At 39.2% G+C, this 17,065-nt stretch overlaps 2 protein-coding genes across 3 annotated transcripts; both read left to right on the forward strand.

Moving 5' to 3' along the window:
- The first annotated feature begins 327 nt into the window (after window positions 1-327).
- Window positions 328-4,978, forward strand: LOC102230211 (calcipressin-1-like). Its single transcript, XM_005807390.2, has 5 exons — window positions 328-463; window positions 581-733; window positions 1,847-2,020; window positions 2,276-2,435; window positions 3,440-4,978. The coding sequence occupies exons 2-5, from the start codon at window positions 596-598 to the stop codon at window positions 3,622-3,624; spliced, it is 657 nt and encodes a 218-aa protein (XP_005807447.1). The 5' UTR covers window positions 328-463; window positions 581-595; the 3' UTR covers window positions 3,625-4,978.
- On the forward strand, window positions 4,197-16,729 carry LOC111607619. Of its 2 annotated transcripts, none has more exons than XR_002752376.1 (8): window positions 4,197-4,276; window positions 10,216-10,376; window positions 12,019-12,166; window positions 13,127-13,263; window positions 13,672-13,802; window positions 15,114-15,375; window positions 15,517-15,669; window positions 16,373-16,729. XR_002752376.1 is itself a non-coding variant. In XM_023329610.1 (8 exons), exons 1-8 carry the CDS (start codon window positions 4,258-4,260, stop codon window positions 16,501-16,503), a joined length of 1,152 nt encoding a protein of 383 aa, XP_023185378.1. In that variant the 5' UTR covers window positions 4,197-4,257; the 3' UTR covers window positions 16,504-16,729. The 2 variants fall into 2 exon arrangements, 1 of the variants encoding a protein (XP_023185378.1); XM_023329610.1 differs by having other exon boundaries at window positions 15,114-15,385.
- Window positions 16,730-17,065: the final 336 nt, after the last annotated feature.

The raw sequence follows: 17,065 nt of genomic DNA on the forward strand, positions 1-17,065 counted from the left end.
GCTCTCGCTATAGCGGTTTTCAGCTGAGTGTGAAGCGGCCTGAGGATCATTGCCTCCAAATCCAAGGCCATGGTCTTGAGCCGGAAAAGGGTAAAGTGCCTTCTCCGGGTCGGTGGGGGATGTCCTGCCCCAAGTGGAGGAGTTCAAGTATCTCGGGATCTTGTTCACGAATGAGGGAATCGACAGGCGGATTTGCGAAGCGTCTGCCATGAAGCTGCCGCTGTACCGGTCTGTCGTGGTGAAGAGAGAACTGAGTCAAAAGCGAAGTTCTCGCTGTTCTGCTCCAGGACTCCAGAGGGCGATAGCTTACTGGGTGTGAGAAGCGCCTGGGAGAAAATGCAGAGGCGCGTCATGTCCTTTATCCTGTGAGCAGCTGTCATGTCAACAGACTCAGTATTTCGGTGTCTCCAGATATAATCCAGAGTTCATTTTGGCCTAGCAGCTCTGATTCAGTCTGAAGCAGGTTAGTGTGGAGTCATTAGACTACTAGGAGCTAACTCAACCGTCTGTCAGCTCAGACCAGCTTCACTCTGCGAGGACATTCTGTGTTAGCTCATCGTGATGTTGTGTCTGTGTGTAGGAGGAGAGCCTGGAGATGGAGCTGCAGCAGGCTGTGAACGGAGCCGCGGAGGAAGAAGAGGAGGTGGCATTAGATGTTCAGGTCACTGATTTACTGAACGCCCTGATCGCCTGGAAGGTCCCGGATGATCTGTTCACCGTCAGCAGTCTGAAGGTAACAAGTGGCTGAAAGCTTACCGGGTTTTCCTTCCATGATCAAACTATGCAGCATACCCCGAAGTGGAAGAAAATGATGCATGGTTTCAGGGTGATTTACCACTTATAAAGTAGAAAATAAATTCCACCTGCTTGTAATTTAATTTCAGATTGACCTCAGATGTTTGTTAGAGAACTGCAGAGATCTGAATCATCCTTATTCGTCAAGATTGTATGCAAACAAGGGACACTCACAACGTACAGATGTTGTACAGTATAAAATTTAAAGGAAATAAAATAAAGGATTACAGGATCTGTTTGTGTGTTGTACAGCCACTTCACTTTTGTAAAAATAAAAACTCAAAAAAGAAAGGCTGTGGTAGCCTAAATCTGCTTATTTTGTTTCACGCCAGAGTATCTGACTGCCCGGGTTGTAAGATGTTTATTAGAGAGGCAGCCTGAAAGAAGAAACTTTTATTGTTTTTGAAACCACTGTTTGTCAGAGTTGACCTGAAGATAAAAGTCTGTGTCCAGGATATGTGGAGTCTACAGAGATGATAGATGCCCTCTTCCTGACCTGACCAGAGGTCTGCAACATTTACAAATCCTAAGAGCCATAATTGCCTTCTATCCAGCTAAATAACTTTAGAGCTGTAAATGTTACCTGACTTACTTTTTCTTTAAAGGATGACTTAAAATTTTGATAAATGTCTACTTTTTGTTTTTACATTTTATAATAAAGAAAACATAAAACCTTAGCAGAAAAAAAGGGGGATATGTTTCCTTCTGTGGGATGTTTAAATTTATGGAAAATGAAGAAATGGTATATAGTTTCCAACTTAATGATAAAAAGAACTAAAACGATATCACTTTTAGTGTCATTCTGTTGTGTGAAATTTATGTGTTACATGAAAAAAAACTTCTTATTAAATTTATATTTAAAACACTAGTTGATTCCTTATCATTTTAAGCTAGAGTTATTAATACCAAGGAATCATGGAATCTCTCTATTAAGGTATCGGTCAGTAACATGAATTGAGAGTGAAATAATTGAAAGGATTTGAGGATAAGCTACACAAGTTTGTCCATTCTTATTTCATTGTCCTCCCTGTTATATATATATTTTTTCCAGGCCAGCTTTGAGTCCCTGTTCCGTTCATTTGACCCAGAAGTTCAGTTCCAGTATTTCCGGTCATTTCGACGGGTCAGGATCAGCTTCAGAGATGCTCTGGCAGCAGCTGAGGCGAGGCTCAGGCTGCACAAGACAGAGTTCAATGGGAAAGAGATGAGACTGTACTTTCCTCAGGTGATGCTTGTGTTCCAGGCTGGAAGGTCTTCCACATTTCCTAACAGTTTGATGAATAAAAAGAGAATGTGTTTAATAAATTAGCTAGACAGTAACGTTTAGCAGTATTTTAATGAATTTGTAAGCTTCTGGTAATCTGTTTAACCTTTTTAACTTTCAATAATGTTTGATATTTTAAATATATTCATCTGTGAAACTAAAAGCTGCTGAACAGGCCAGTTTGTTCACTTGTTTTTTCATTTTTATTTCCTATAGTCTGTCCACATTGGGAGTCCTCGTCTGGAGCCTCCAAAGCCGGAGAAGCAGTTCCTTATCTCCCCTCCAGCCTCCCCTCCAGTCGGCTGGGAACAGTCTCATGATGCCACACCAGTCATCAACTACGACCTGCTGTGTGCCATCTCCACACTTGGACCAGGTACAGAACTCAGCTTCCCCTTCACTTTTAATGAAGAACAAGGGTAAGTAGAACCTCAACTGGGACACCTGAGCTCCACTAGCAGTAGTCACAAGCATCAGTCTGTCCATTTCAAAAGAACTCTCTGTTTAAGTCTTCATCTCATAAACTGGGCAGTGTGTCACTCCTGCATCCTGGGAACCAGTAGGCTTTTTCTCTGAAATCTTGTCAACCCAGTGGTAGAGACACTGAGGCAGTCCACCAGTTAAAAAATGTTAAAAGCTGACAGGAAATTTGAAAATATGACCAGGAATTTATGTTATTGGAAAAAAATACTGACTTGATTAAAACATCAACTATAAAAATACAATTAAAATAAATATCAATCTTAGGCACTAAGATTTCCTGAGTTATCAAGCCAATTGATCTTAAAACCAGCTATGCAATGCTGGTCACATTTAAAAATAAAATGATTAAAATAAATACTAACCAAGATGGACAGTAATGAGTATTCGTATGGTTAACTAAATATTCATAGGGTACAAAACAATTTAATATTTATAATATTAAATCGTTTTGTGTTTTCCTAAATCCCACCATTTCTAGTATTGTGATTGGTTGTTATTTATCCAATCGAATTTGCAAAGAATATTCAGACTGGATAAAAAACATTGAGACTTTGTAAATAGAAAATGTCCAGCGTTTATCGATCGATTATCAGTGGCTTGTTGCTTTATTCACAGGTCAGCTGTGGCTACGGAGTTCAGTTAATTAAAAAAAGACACCTGACCTCAGACTTCCGTTGCTCTTTCTGCAGTTTCACCAAAACTGCTCTTTAGATATCTTTGCTATCGCTGTTATTGGTGTATGTAAAAGGATATTTGAAATTAATAAAGAAACAAACCAGCTTGGTGGTGGGCAAGCAAAGCCTGGCAGCCTACCAGACCTATAGCACGCTGGGACAAACCCTGCATTGTGTTTCCACATATTTATTATGTTAATCTTGTGCTCCTTTTCCCCTGCAGGAGAGAAGTATGAACTTCATACGGCCACGCCCACTACCCCCAGCGTGGTCGTCCATGTGTGTGAGGATGAGCATGCTGACGGTTCGGCGGCTCCCGACAGTGACCAGGAGGACAAGCCCTGTCCCCCCCGGCCAAAGATCATCCAGACTCGACGCCCCGACTACACCCCCAGGGTGGAGCAGTGAACAGTGACCACAACAGAGTGCAAAGTTTTATCATGAAGTCATTGGTCAAGAGCTGACCATGCTCTCACAAAGATTCTTTGACGGTTAGGGGGATTTAAGAGCGCCCTCTAGGGAGCGAAGGTATCCTGGTGAGGGGCGTGTCTTCTAAGATGGAGACAGAAAACTAGCTGCTGATTGGACCGTTGTCCAATGGGAACTACATTATGAGAGTTTCCTGTTAGAACCAATTGAGCTTAGCCATCAGATGATATTTAGTGTTTGGGTTTGAGGGCTGAAGGAAATGTTACTGTTGCATCATTGTAAAAACTTTGTCCTCATCCAGCTTGCCTGATTTTCCACTTTGGTGAAATCCAGTGTTAAATCAGGCCCAGCCTAAATCATCCATTCACTTTATTGTATGGTTGCTTTAATTTCCGATATGAACAAACTGTTGGTCAGGTGACTGGAACTGAAGGAGCAAATTCTTGCTGCTGATGAACTCTTTTGTCCTGCTTTGCCAGGTGACTTTGCTACTGTTTCATCTGATGACTGAGCTTTACATATTTGCTCTGTTGAACCAAGCAGGCACCCATACTTCCTGTGGCGGCATTTCCTTCTGCAACAGAAAGCCAAGCAGGGGTGGCCTCTTTCCAGATGGATGTATTTAGTGTTGGTAGGTTGGAAAATCCAGGCTCCAGAAAGCTTGTTTTGTTTCTGCTGGGATTTTGTGTGAGATCATCATATGAATGTTTCCTGCAGCGTCACAGCATGACTAAAGTATTCTCACCTTCTGACCTTTCAGCTTCATGTCTTTTAGTAAAAATAAAAACAGAGGAGGGAGAACAAAGTAAAAGTTTTTTTCATTATTATTAATACTGTGGTTGGACCTGGACAGAATGTGGAAAAGCTCAGTGGGGTGTGAATACCTTTTTTGACTGTGTGTCCTGCTCTAACTGTTAACATGTAACAGAAAACACACATTTGCACAGATGTAATTTTAGTCAGGGTGTGCAGACCTGATGTACCCGTGTTGTCTTCAGTGTTAGCATCACTTAATGAATGGACATAACCACCAGGTTGTCTAATAGCTTCTGGAAATATGTTTATTAATGACAGAGATCACTGAGATTCTGTAGGGAATGTTATTTTCTTTGCTTAAAAAGTGATAGTGATTAATGCCTATATAAATGCTGATCACTTGACAATGTTATATATGTGCAAGTTACAGGGGGCTCTGGGTTAGCAGCACTGTGAGAAAACATTTGAACCCTGCAAAAGGCTCTGTGTCTTCTTTGTTTTAGTCCTGGTACATTTATTTTGATAAATATAACTTACTGTTTGTGGAACAACAATAAATAGAAGTTTGAGAAACTTCTTCCTGTGTTATCTCAGCATTTGATGATTATAGGCATATATATGATTATTTTTATACAAATCTGTTGGATCCAAACAGAAAGCTGTGTTTTTACATTTTTCTTACAACTTGCTGCTACAGGTCCTATCAATTGTGTGCAAAGTGCAGGTAAATCTACTTGGTCAGACATCTGCCATTTGCCCTGTTGATACTTGACTCCAACAATTCCTGACTGATTTTTCCATGTTGGGTTTAAGATGGGAGCAAGTGTTCAGTTGGGATCCAAATTAGAATCTTTTCATCATTTGCCCAGTGAACCAGTGCTCCATCACACTAGAAAACAAGCAGGTTATTTCCAGGTTACTCCTTTAGAAGAGGCAACCTCATTAATGTTTTTTCTTTACATTATCGATTCGGTCACTGGAAAGGTGCTGAAGGTCTTTCCTTCACAGGGTAAAGACAACAAATGAGCTTTGTACTTCTGAGAATTAACTAAATGGCGTTTGGTGCTCAGAATGAGGAGTCGAGTTATCACATTCTATAGAACCAGAGCTCCACCTGCTGTTCGTAGACACAAGTAAAAGCAGACAGGTTTATAGGCACTTTTTAGTCCAGTTTTTTAAACTCTTTATTCCCAAACAAGACTGAAACTCTGGGATTTTTTGTTATGCTTTTTTCTTTTAGATGTACATGCTGCAATTTTAAAAAATATTTCAAAGACTTTTATTATGCTGCATTGACTCTAATACCTCAGTGGAGTCTGGAAGCTTCTATATGACTTTCCTCATTCTAAGGATTAGGTCTGCACAGAGGTTTCCTTTTGATTGTCTTCACAGGACTTTATTAGTTTACTATTATGAAGATCACAATTAAAGAATGGCAATCAAGCAATGCTTTCTCCCAGTGATTGTGAATGCATCTTCAGTGGGTGTCCCTGTGGTCACATGAGATTCTGGCATCCACACGTATAGGTTCTGATGCCACTTCTCACTTTCCTCAATGCTTATGGCGTACATGTAATAATTCACAGAGCTCTGTGCAGAGATATAATTCCTGAAATGTTGACTGCACCTACTGTATGTATCAAATTTAAATAGATTTTGAACTAAGAGCGATCTTCTCCTTTACATTCAAATCCCTTAGTCATCTTACATCCTGAAATTCTTCTCAGAGTTTTACTGCCATTCTTTGCAGACTGCTCTTGACTTGCTCTGTGGGCTCCACTATCCAGAGTTTCTTGCAACACATTTAGTTCCCTTCCTCCACATCAGTATTATTGATAGCTCTGCACTTTAAACATTATCCACATGCAGGAATCCTGCCACGTGCCTCTTGGTGTCCGATAACATGTTTCAGTTGTGAGCCAAGCAAAAACAGCAGCATGTTTTACCCTTAGTATGGATGTGTCTGGTTAACATAAAGGAGCTTATCAATCAGGTGAAGACCACCGGCACCTTCAACTGTCTTAAAGAGACAAACGTTTTCCTTTTGGCAAGTCTGCCATGTTTGTTCAGAGGGAGCACATTTACCAACCAGCTCTAAGCTAGTTGGACACAATGACTCTCAACGTAATGAATCATTGTGAAGGAAGGTTTGTGATTCATGGACTTCTTCTTTTTAAAAAAAAGGTTTTGTTGACTCTAGTGGCCTTTATTTGAAACTAGTGTGACAGGAAAGAGGGGGAAGACATGCGGCAAATGTCACCAGGTCAGGAGTCGAACCTGTGACCATCGGCACGAGGACTAAATACGTGGGTTGTGCTTTGTCCCTGTGCCACCACAGCACCCCCTGATTCATGGACTTCTAATTTTATTTTGCAAAAAAGAAAAAAAATCATAATGTGGCATGCTTTTGCATTGAGCCCACCTCTAGTTTGTAGATCCGTCATGCTCCAGGTTTTTGGTTTTGTTTCTACCAGATTTGAACGTATCATACTAACTAAGACTGGATGGCAAGCATCTGTAAATATCTGCTTTGAAGTCTTGTTACAAATTCTCTGTTGAATTTAGGGCTGGACTTTGACTGGGCCATTCTAAAACGTTGAGGTTTTCCTCTGGGATTATCTTGGATTTAGCTCCATCCATCTATTTTTCAGTTCTGAGCTGCTTCCCTGATCCTGCTGAAGAAAAGCATGGTGCTGCCACCACCATGTTTCACTCTGGTGTTGAAAGCACCACCAGTGTTAGTTGCACCTTGGTGGCGCAAGTAACACTGTACATTCATGAGGGCTATCCAGTGTTAGTTTTCACGTGGAAAAGTTTAAGGGGTGTGAATTTTTGATGGTATACTTCAGTGTAGTTCAGACATGACCCACAACACTTGAAAGCAGCCCATGGTGCTTCAGAGATTTAAGGCTGCCGTGTAAAGTGAGAGGAAGCAGCTGGTGTTATTTTAAACATATGAAGGGTGACGGCAACACCCAGCTCTGAAGGATTCATTTTTTTTATTCATGCAGCCATTTCCTGGTAAGAGCAAGTTTTGTTTGTGACAATTCAATGTAACATTTGTATTATTTTGTTCTGATATAATTTGAACAGAACTTGAAACTCTGTTACTGTAAGGTGATTCAATATCATAGCAATCCTACACATTGAAGACATTATGATGTCTTCAATGTGTAGGAATGTGATGGAAAAAACCTACTGTTGTAGTTTTGATAAGTAACCCCATGTTGAACCAGATTGTTGTGTTTTGATCAAAACTGCAGGAGAACAAGATGTTTAGTCTCTGGGGTTTGGTGGCATTTCTGTCTTCATCAGAGAACGTTCTGCAGTGGTGAGAGTCATTCATATTATTCCCTGTTTAAATCATACATCACTAATAATAATCAATGTCTGCTTTGTTGCAAAACATATGAGCACCTTAAAGACAAGTTGAAAATGTGAGATCAAGATACCACCTCCCCACCTGGAGGGCAAAAACTACCACTGGTTTTACTGTCAGCATAACACACTAAGTTTTGATTATAAAAGAAAAGGACATGCAGTGCTGTGCTGCTAATTGTCAGCACTACAACAAGACAACAAGGACCAATGGTATCACAAAAAGTTTTAATTTAAAAAAAATAGCAAGGGAGAGGGAAGTAGGTCAGTTATGCTAGCTTGACTTTGATGATTTTAACATGTAGATGTGATGCAGAATTCTGTGTTTCAGTTCAGTTAAAAAAATAAGTCAATCTACACACCAACTCTGACAGATCACCAGTTGAGCAGGTGTTTAAATTGGCTAATCAACCACCTCTGTGTTCAGAAGATTACTTATTAATAATCTTCAAACAAGTATCAAGTCTGAAGACATACTAACAGACTGAATGTTCTGTACTTTGCATGTTTTTTGGATGTTGAATTCTAAGATACTAGTGGTAACTGAGTATTAGATGCTGAATTCCGTTTCTGTATCTTGGACACATTTAGTCATTCTAAGAGCAAATGTAAATAAATCTTCTCTACATGTCTGAGTCCTTGGAGTCATTGTTCTCCTGCAGGCAGAGCACAGCTTCTTCCATCCAATTCTTTATGTATTTTGTTTTAAACAGCAAGTGCACAGAGTTGCAATCTACAGAGTCAAGTGGAGACAATAATGTTTGTTGTTGAAAATAATCAATTTCAGCAAAACATAACTAAAGTCAGCTAGTATATGGTATGGTGACTTTGGTGAAAAGGCTGGTGTTTCTGCACTACATCTCTAATAGTGTTAGAAACAGAGGCAGGTGAATGTACACAATGTTAATGTACACATAGTTAAGTTTTTTAGGATACTTTAACATTTCAATTCAAATGAAAAGGTGATTCCTTCAGAAAAACATTAGAGACCTAGTCTTGTCCAGTAGACCACATTTCTCTAAATGCTAAAATGCAGCCATCTCTAAAATTTCCCTGGAAACAAATGTTTCCCCATAGTCATTTATACATCACAGACTTATGGTGGCTAAGATAACAACTGTTTGTAAAGCACAGCTTCACACTTGTTCTTTTAGCCCAGGGGTCCCCAAAGTCGGTCCTGGATGGCCGGCATCCTGCATGTTTTAGTTCTCTCCCTGGTTTAACGCACCTGTATCAAATGATGAAGGCCTAAGAAGAACATTGACATGCTGAAAAGGTTCTTGGTACTACCAGGGAGAGAACTAAAACTTGCAGGATGTCAGCCCTCGAGGACCGACTTTTGACACCCCTGTTTTAGCCCCACTTCCTTCTGTTCCCCCCACTGAGAATCTCTAAAAAAAATTAAATAGGATCCAGTTGTTGCTGTACTTTGCAGGGCAAGTTGCAGCAGTGACATTGACACTATGACACGTCGAGTCTGAATGATCTCCCCAGTTCCTGTGTTGTGCCTGACCAGTTGCTACCAGTGTCTGAGCTCCCTGCCTTGTTGCTCACCTGTGCTGCCTGGACTTCTGTACACCTTGTTTATCATCATTAAGTCAACATTATCACTACAACCTGGGGTCAATCACGTCTCTCGCCACCAAACACCCCACTTCATGACAGCCTTTGTGTTCTTTTGGGTGAGGAGTTGTTCTGGTTATGGAACTCCCCCAAAGAGGTTATTATTGCCCAGTTGCTCTTTCATATTGTGGAACTCTGACCTTTACTGAGGTGGTGAGACCAGCAGAGCTTTAGATGTTGTTCTGTGACTCAACAATTCATTTGTTGATGAGCTTTTGGATTCATTGCCTACTCCTGAGAAGGTTCTTCACTGTTTCATGTTTTTCCTGTTTGTGGATAATTGCTCTGACTGTGATTCTCTGGAGTCCAAATGTCTTATAAATGGCTTTGTGGCCTTTTTCAAACTTGGGGCCACAAGTTTGAAAATGTTAGATGTTGGTGACTTTATTTCGCATCTGTTCTTGAATTTCCTTAGAATGACAGATGTGTGTGATCTTTATGGTACTTCTTGTTAGCAGGTTATAACAAATTCATTTTTTGATTCTTGGGATACTGAAGTGTTTACAGGGTTTACCAACATATTATAGGTCATTTTTTACTCAGAATAAAAACTTTTTCATTGGCATGCAAACAACTTTAATGAAACTCTGCCATAAATTAAGAGCCAGTTCATTTATTTGTTAATGTACAAACTAAGGTAAGTATACATATAACATGGAGTGATCATTTTAAACTAAATGGACATACTTGTTTTATGTACATTTTGTTGTATGATTGTGTCATCTTCTGATTCTATTTGTTCATACCTCTTACACACCATTTTTTGCAAAATTTTATGTCATTCTCTCCTTGTGTTTTCTTGTTTGTGTCCAGCCTTTCATACTTCACGGGTGGAGGTGGAGTATGGGGAACCTGCTGTACTGCACTGTTACGGCTCAGTCTTGGAAGAAAAAGGGGTGGTGCACTGGGAGCTAAGAGGAGAGGATGTGATAATTCTACGAGAAGGAGAAGCACAAGTTTCAGAAAAATTTAAGGTCAGGTTCTTGACTACATTAAAAATGAGTCTGACTACATATGAGACAGTTTGAGGCATACTGAATCTCTCTCTCTCTCTCTCTCTCAAAATTATACATAATTATACCAACATATTACTGTATATACTGTTCACTGTATATGTATATATACAGTGAACCCTCGTTTTTTGCGGGGGTTACGTTCCAAAAAGAACCCGTGATAGGTAGTTGGTAGTTGTTGTCGCTCTTTTCTCTTCTGGGCAAAAAGATTCTTGAAATTGCAAGAGAATTTACAAACTTAAATTTGGCAAGCTGTTTTACGTACGTGTACATTTTAAACCACGATTGACACACAGGTAGAGAAGAAGCGAAGAGACTGTTTAACCAATCAGAATGCAGAACACAATGCACGATGCAAATCCGTGAAGCAGAGAGACCGCGAAAGCTGAACCGCGATATAGCGAGGGTTCATTGTATATATATATATATATATATATATATATATATATATATATATATATATATATATATAAGATAAGATTTATTTATTTGTCATTGTCATCAACAGATTACAACAAGATTGAGATATGCTTGACTCAAGTTAAAATGCAGGTTATGTATATATACATAATATACAATATACATACATAAAAAAGATAAAGAAATAAATAGTACAAAATGAGAAATAAATAGACATCAGAAGATGGTTGCAGCGCCTGGAGGTGTCGCAACATAATTTACATATTTAACAAAGTGGTGTCAAGAGCAGAAGTTCTTATGACTTTGAATTTAGTGCCATGATTGCCATCGGGTAAAAACTGTTTTTTAGGCGATTTGTCCTGGTTTATATATATATATATATATATATATATATATATATATATATATGTAAAACGTAATCTTTTTACATTACTTTTGTAATGTTAAAAGAGTTGACCCATGTACTGAACTCTGTGAACCCTGGAGTATTAAGATTTATCATTACATAAATCCCTACATGTTTAAGCCTTTCTAATAGACTATTGTGATCGTCTCTGTCTGAGATCTAACAGAACACACACAAACAGAAATCCATTATCTGAGGCCATGACAATACATAGTGACTTTTACCAGTGTAATGAGTTCTGAAACCAGAGTGTCTCAGCTAATGAGAATCAACTCACCTCAGCATTCTAAATGCTTGCAGTACCTACAATATTTTCAATATTTCACCTTCTAAATATTAAGGTTTGAATAATATTATGAGAATGTAGCCTCCTGGAAGTACATTTTTTAAATGTACAATCCATTCAACAATTAACAAACAAAATAAACAATATGCAGTCACAAAACTAGTCTATCTTTGACTAGGGCGCATGGGCTAAACACAGCTCACATAAGGAGGCCTTAGTCCTCAGCCTGGCTGTCGAAGGTTCGGTTCCCGGCTTGGTGACCTTTGTCGCATGTCTTCCCTCGCTCTCATTACCCTACTTTCCTGTCATAGCACTTTCAAATAACGGCCACTAGAGCCCCCCAAAAAAACTTTAAAAAATATTTGACTAGGTTACATATTTCAAATATGGCGCAAATGACTGCATTTGAAAGCTGTAACAGAGCCAGCAGGGTGAACAGCAGACAAATTTGAGGAGTAATTGTTTTCAAATATTTCTGATCTATATCCCAGGGTCGGGTTGAGCTGCCTTCAGAGGAGCAGATCAGGGAAGGGAACTGGTCTATAGTCCTCAGAGAAACCAGACTCAGAGATGCTGATATGTATGAGTGCATCTTTGGAGGAGCAACTACAATATCAACTGTCTGGCTCTCAGTCAGTGGTGAGTTGGATGATTTTACTAAAAATGAAAAAAATAATTTATATATATGTATATATATAAAATCAAGGGTAAATAACGGTAGCAGTGCATAAGCACAGATGTTTTCTTTGGTGCTGATGAAGCCCTCGCTTAAGAAAGTTTTGATATCTTTCACACAACATGATAGTGGCTAAAGGGATTAGCAAATCCTTGTCTCCTCTCCCTTACCTTCTGACTTAGCAAAAGAAGGTGGAGGCTAATACCTTCTTATTTCCAGCATTTAGCAAACCCAGCTATGGGCAATATAATGGTGCTGTAGTTACGTGTGATGAGGTTTCCTTTTAAAGTTAATCAGAGATGTTTTTTGCTCAAGCACAGCTCCAAAAATGTTAATATTGTGAAACAGCTTGATATTTTTCAGAAAAAATAACTGGATTGTTACCCTGTTGGCTACATGGACTACTGTGGTTTGCTTTGATAGAAAAAAGAAGTTGCATTTGGATAATAAAAGCTATGCGCCACAGATTTGATTTACATTTAGCGATGAATTCATATTTTTTAAGTTATAAGTAAGTGTTCTCTTACCTGTGATTGAAAAATGTTGTATTACCATGACCTTTTTGGAAAATTAAGTAAGACCTTGTAGATGGTGGAAACAGATGTATCATAATTAGTAATTTTATAACAATACATTTTATTTGTGTGGCACTTTTCCTGGGGAATGTGGTGTGTGAGCAAAATGGAAGCCCGACATCCGTAAGCCATCATCTTCAAAGTGACAAGAAATTAATTCTTGAAATATTTTACTTTGTGTACTGCATCTATTTCACTTTCTGAAACGAGTGACAAAAAATATTGAACATTTTCTTAGTATTCTAATGTTTGGAGTGGTACCTGAAGAAAATTCTAATGATACAATCATTGTCTTTTCTCTTCATGTGCTGACATGCCTCGGCCCTTTTGCTCGGCTTCTCATACAAGAGCCCCAAGTCGACCCGTTCATCACTGCATTTGAGGGCACTGAGGTGGACCTGGCATGCTTCATTAAACCTGAGAGAGAACACATAAAGCGTTTTTATTGGACTATGAATGGCAGATTTCTCATTCAACATGACCACGTATGGTATTCTCCAGATGGCAGCTCATACATGTTTACTTATCTTTATTTGATCCTTTGGATCCTTTAACATACAATGAGGAAAAAGGAACAAATGGAAAATCAGCTAAATTTAGCACAAGCTAATAACCAAACCATCAAATAATATTAGTTAACTTATTCCAGATGCACAATGTAGCAATCCTCGAAAGACAAGTGAAAATATGGGGTCTATAAGATCCAAGTGGTAAAAGTCAATTAGTTGGGGGCAAAATCTTTGCCTATCCATTGCCTTTAAATATAACAAAATATACATCTTCCTTTCTTTCTAAGCTATAGAACTGCACTGTTTCTTATTTAAGAAACATCTAATCTTCATTTATACCACATGTATTATGTTGGATGATCAGTATTTCTTTTCTATCTCCAGCAAACCCTTAGCGTAATGATGTACCGGTACAAGTTTCCTAAATCAATGAAATTTAATGAAGAAGAGTTTCATCTTTATTTGAGACCAACTAGGAATGAAAGTGGGAAGTACCAATGTTGGTATACAACTGGGTAAGAGTCATCAACTCATTTGGTTTGTTGTTTTCATTAACAACGATAACAAAATTGTTTTGTCAACACCCATTGTTTCATGTCAATAACAAGAAGATGACAACTAAAACATGATTAAATATCTGAGTTTATATAGACGAAACATTTTGGTGGTCAGTCAGACATCCAAAATGTTTGACATTTCTGCCTGTTGTGCTGCTTTTCCACCTGGTCTTTCTTATCAAAGGCTTCTGCCTCAGTGAACCCAGCAAATTAGTCAGAAGCTGCATTTCCATCACAAATTTATGCACCTCTTTGTTCATATTCCACTTGTCAAAAAACATAATTTTGCAAATGTGGTCTTTCCATTAAATAAAATGAAATTAAAATCACACATGAATAAGCTTGTTCAGGTTGTAAATCATTATAAATGATGGCAACGACAGATGTAAACAGTAATATGAAATATATTCATAATTCAGCCGTTGTGCTTATTGTCTGTCAGCCATCAGAGGAGACGTCAACATCTTATTCAGGCGTTGGAACAACAAACTTTTTATAAACTTTGTGATGCTGTTAAACAGAGAATAATAAATCTTCTCTTCCTCCTACTTTGTTGTTTTCATCAGTTGTAACATCACATAACTCTTATGATGTGAAAACAGTGTTTCCATTTCAGTATAGCAAAATACATCTAATTTGATATGAACAAAAAAACCACCTCATCCTAATGCAAGAAACGAAAAACGTTTTTCAAAATTAGTGTGTTTCTATTGAGTAAATGTATTTTTGTAATTTTGATTTACACAACTCTGTGGTTAATAGAAACAAAGCTATTGACTTATAGCAATGAGCACTAAGCAACAGTGAACATGTTTAGTGTTGTTAACTTGGTAGCAAGTCAACAACAACAGGAAGAAAACTCCAGCAGAACCTGAACCGGGCTCAACCTCATAAACATTTGCTGCAACTGAAAAGACAAAAGCAACAGCAATAAATAAAAAACAAAACACAGCAGCACTGATCTAAGAGTACATTCTGAGATTGTACTCCATCTTGATAAAAGAATCAAAAATAATATCTTCAATTAATTAATTTAAGATAAATTCATTTGTGTCTATGAAGTTTATTTAGGAAGTCCTGGCTACACTGTTACGTTACTGCAGATTGGCATCTCATTTCATGCATGATATTTGTAGTCTCTTTCAGTAGTAGGACATCTTCCCTGTTCTAATGGTACACTGGGGTGAAGATAATTGCTATAAAACCTTATAAAATTGTTAAAATAATGTTCACTGACAACTTTTATTTATTTATTTTTTTCATTTTTAGGGAGTCTGACAGTCCTAAACTTGCATTACCAGAAAGCTACACACTAACTGTGGTTGGGTTAACCATTGATCCTGGTAATCTTCATTCCTTTAAAACGACTACAGACGTTCTCCCCCCTTCAGAAACAGCGTTTGACATGGAAGAGACAAATAAAAATGTCTGGGGGAGCTCTGTTATATTTTTGCTAGATGCGACGACTGCTGCTGGGACTTCAGATACACCTACTGATCATCTACCAGTTACTTTGGAAATGTCCACTCAGGTAATGGAAGGTGAGGATCTGAAGAGAACATGGCCCTTTAAATGCGCTGTGACAGAATAGAACCAGTTGTTGAGTGCTATAAATAACCCATGGACATAGATGAAAATAGGAATTTTAACAGATCTTTGCCTTTTCACACAGCTACAGAATCTGTTGAGACATCCTCAGTAAAACAAACCAGAACATCCCAAGAGATGGTGACCCTCCTTTCAGATGAGGCGAATGCTGTTGAAGCCACTGGATTCCAAACTGAGCTTCCTGGTCTACTGGAAGTCTCCACCCAGCTGATTCAAGGTAGAATAATAGAATGAATGCATGTAGGCTTTATTAGCTTCAACCTGGCCCTGCTGTCCAGTAAGATAATTTATGCATTTCTCTGTAATTCTATAGTAGGGGGTGTCAATCAACTCGGCTACGTTTGTGCTGGTTTGTGCAGCAAAGATTTTTGTTTGTGCTGCTTCGGTTTTGAAGATATTAAGGAAAGGGTAAAGGTCAAAAGGTCAACCAGCCCCCCCACCTTCTTCAAATCAGACGAAATGGGTGTCAATCAACTCGGCTACATTTGTGCTGGTTTGTGCAGCAAAGATTTTCATTTGTGCATCTATCATTTTAAAGATATTAAGAGGGCTGGTTGACCTTTGATGACCTCTAAAACATTTCTTAATATCTTTAAAATGATAGCAGCACAAATGAAAATCTTTGCTGCACAAACCAGCACAAACGTAGCCGAGTTGATTGACACCCATTTCGTCTGATTTGAAGAAGGTGGGGGGCTGGTTGACCTTTGATGACCTCTAAAAACATTTCTTTATATCTTTAAAATGATAGCGGCACAAACGAAAATTTTTGCTGCACAAACCAGCACAAACGTAGCCGAGTTGATTGACACCAATTTTGTCTAATTTGAAGAAGGTGGGGGGGCCAACTTCACTCAGGTGAATAAATGTTGGAATTAAGGATGGAGAAAAATTCTGACTTGTTTCCTTCTTTACTGCAGACAACCTGGTTGCAACCTGGAGTGTTTTCCAGCTTGGGGATTTCCCATGGGTTCGGATTGGAATTATTGGTGGAGTTCTGCTGATCACAGTCGTGGTTCTGTGTGTTCTCAGAGCTCTCCACCATATTTAGTTCACAGGAGGGGACATGGATCACCGCTTACAATGTTCAGTTTAGTTAGGGATGAATCAGTAGATCAGTGGCCACGGCAACCAACACATCATCTGCATGGGAATATTTGGGAACTGCAGAAACGATTGTGTGGAATTTCTGAAACACATCGCAGAATCGGTGACAAAGGGCAGCCCTGGCGGAGTCCAATTCTCACTGGAAACGAGCCCGACTTACTGCCGTCAATGCGGACCAGACTCTGACACCAGTCATACAGGGACCTGACAGCCTGTATCAAAGGGCCCGGTACCCCATACTCCCGGAGAACCCTCCACAGGGCTCCCTGAGGGACACGGTCGAACGCCTTCTCCAAGTCCACAAAATACATGTAGACTGGTTGGGTGAACTCCCATGCACCCTCCAGGACCCTGCCGAGGGTGTAGAGCTGGTCCAGTGTTCCATGACCAGGACGAAAACCACACTGCTCTTCCTGAATCCGAGGTTCGACTATCCGATGGACCCTCCTCTCCAGGACCCCTGAATAGACCTTACCAGTGTGACCACTCTATAATTGGAGCACACC

The sequence above is a fragment of the Xiphophorus maculatus genome, chromosome 24, assembly GCF_002775205.1.
Source record: "Xiphophorus maculatus strain JP 163 A chromosome 24, X_maculatus-5.0-male, whole genome shotgun sequence".
NCBI classification, from domain to species: Eukaryota; Metazoa; Chordata; class Actinopteri; order Cyprinodontiformes; family Poeciliidae; genus Xiphophorus; species Xiphophorus maculatus.

Excerpts from the sequence above, each read along its gene's own strand:
- LOC102230211 (XM_005807390.2), top strand. The coding sequence starts at position 596 with ATGGAGCTGCAGCAGGCTGTGAACGGAGCCGCGGAGGAAGAAGAGGAG. Across the intron at positions 734-1,846 it reads TCACCGTCAGCAGTCTGAAG|GCCAGCTTTGAGTCCCTGTT; the intron begins GTAACAAGTGGC and ends TATTTTTTCCAG. Across the intron at positions 2,021-2,275 it reads TGAGACTGTACTTTCCTCAG|TCTGTCCACATTGGGAGTCC; the intron begins GTGATGCTTGTG and ends TATTTCCTATAG.
- LOC111607619 (XM_023329610.1), top strand. Across the intron at positions 13,264-13,671 it reads TTCTCATTCAACATGACCAC|CAAACCCTTAGCGTAATGAT; the intron begins GTATGGTATTCT and ends TTCTATCTCCAG. Across the intron at positions 15,386-15,516 it reads GTCCACTCAGGTAATGGAAG|CTACAGAATCTGTTGAGACA; the intron begins GTGAGGATCTGA and ends CTTTTCACACAG.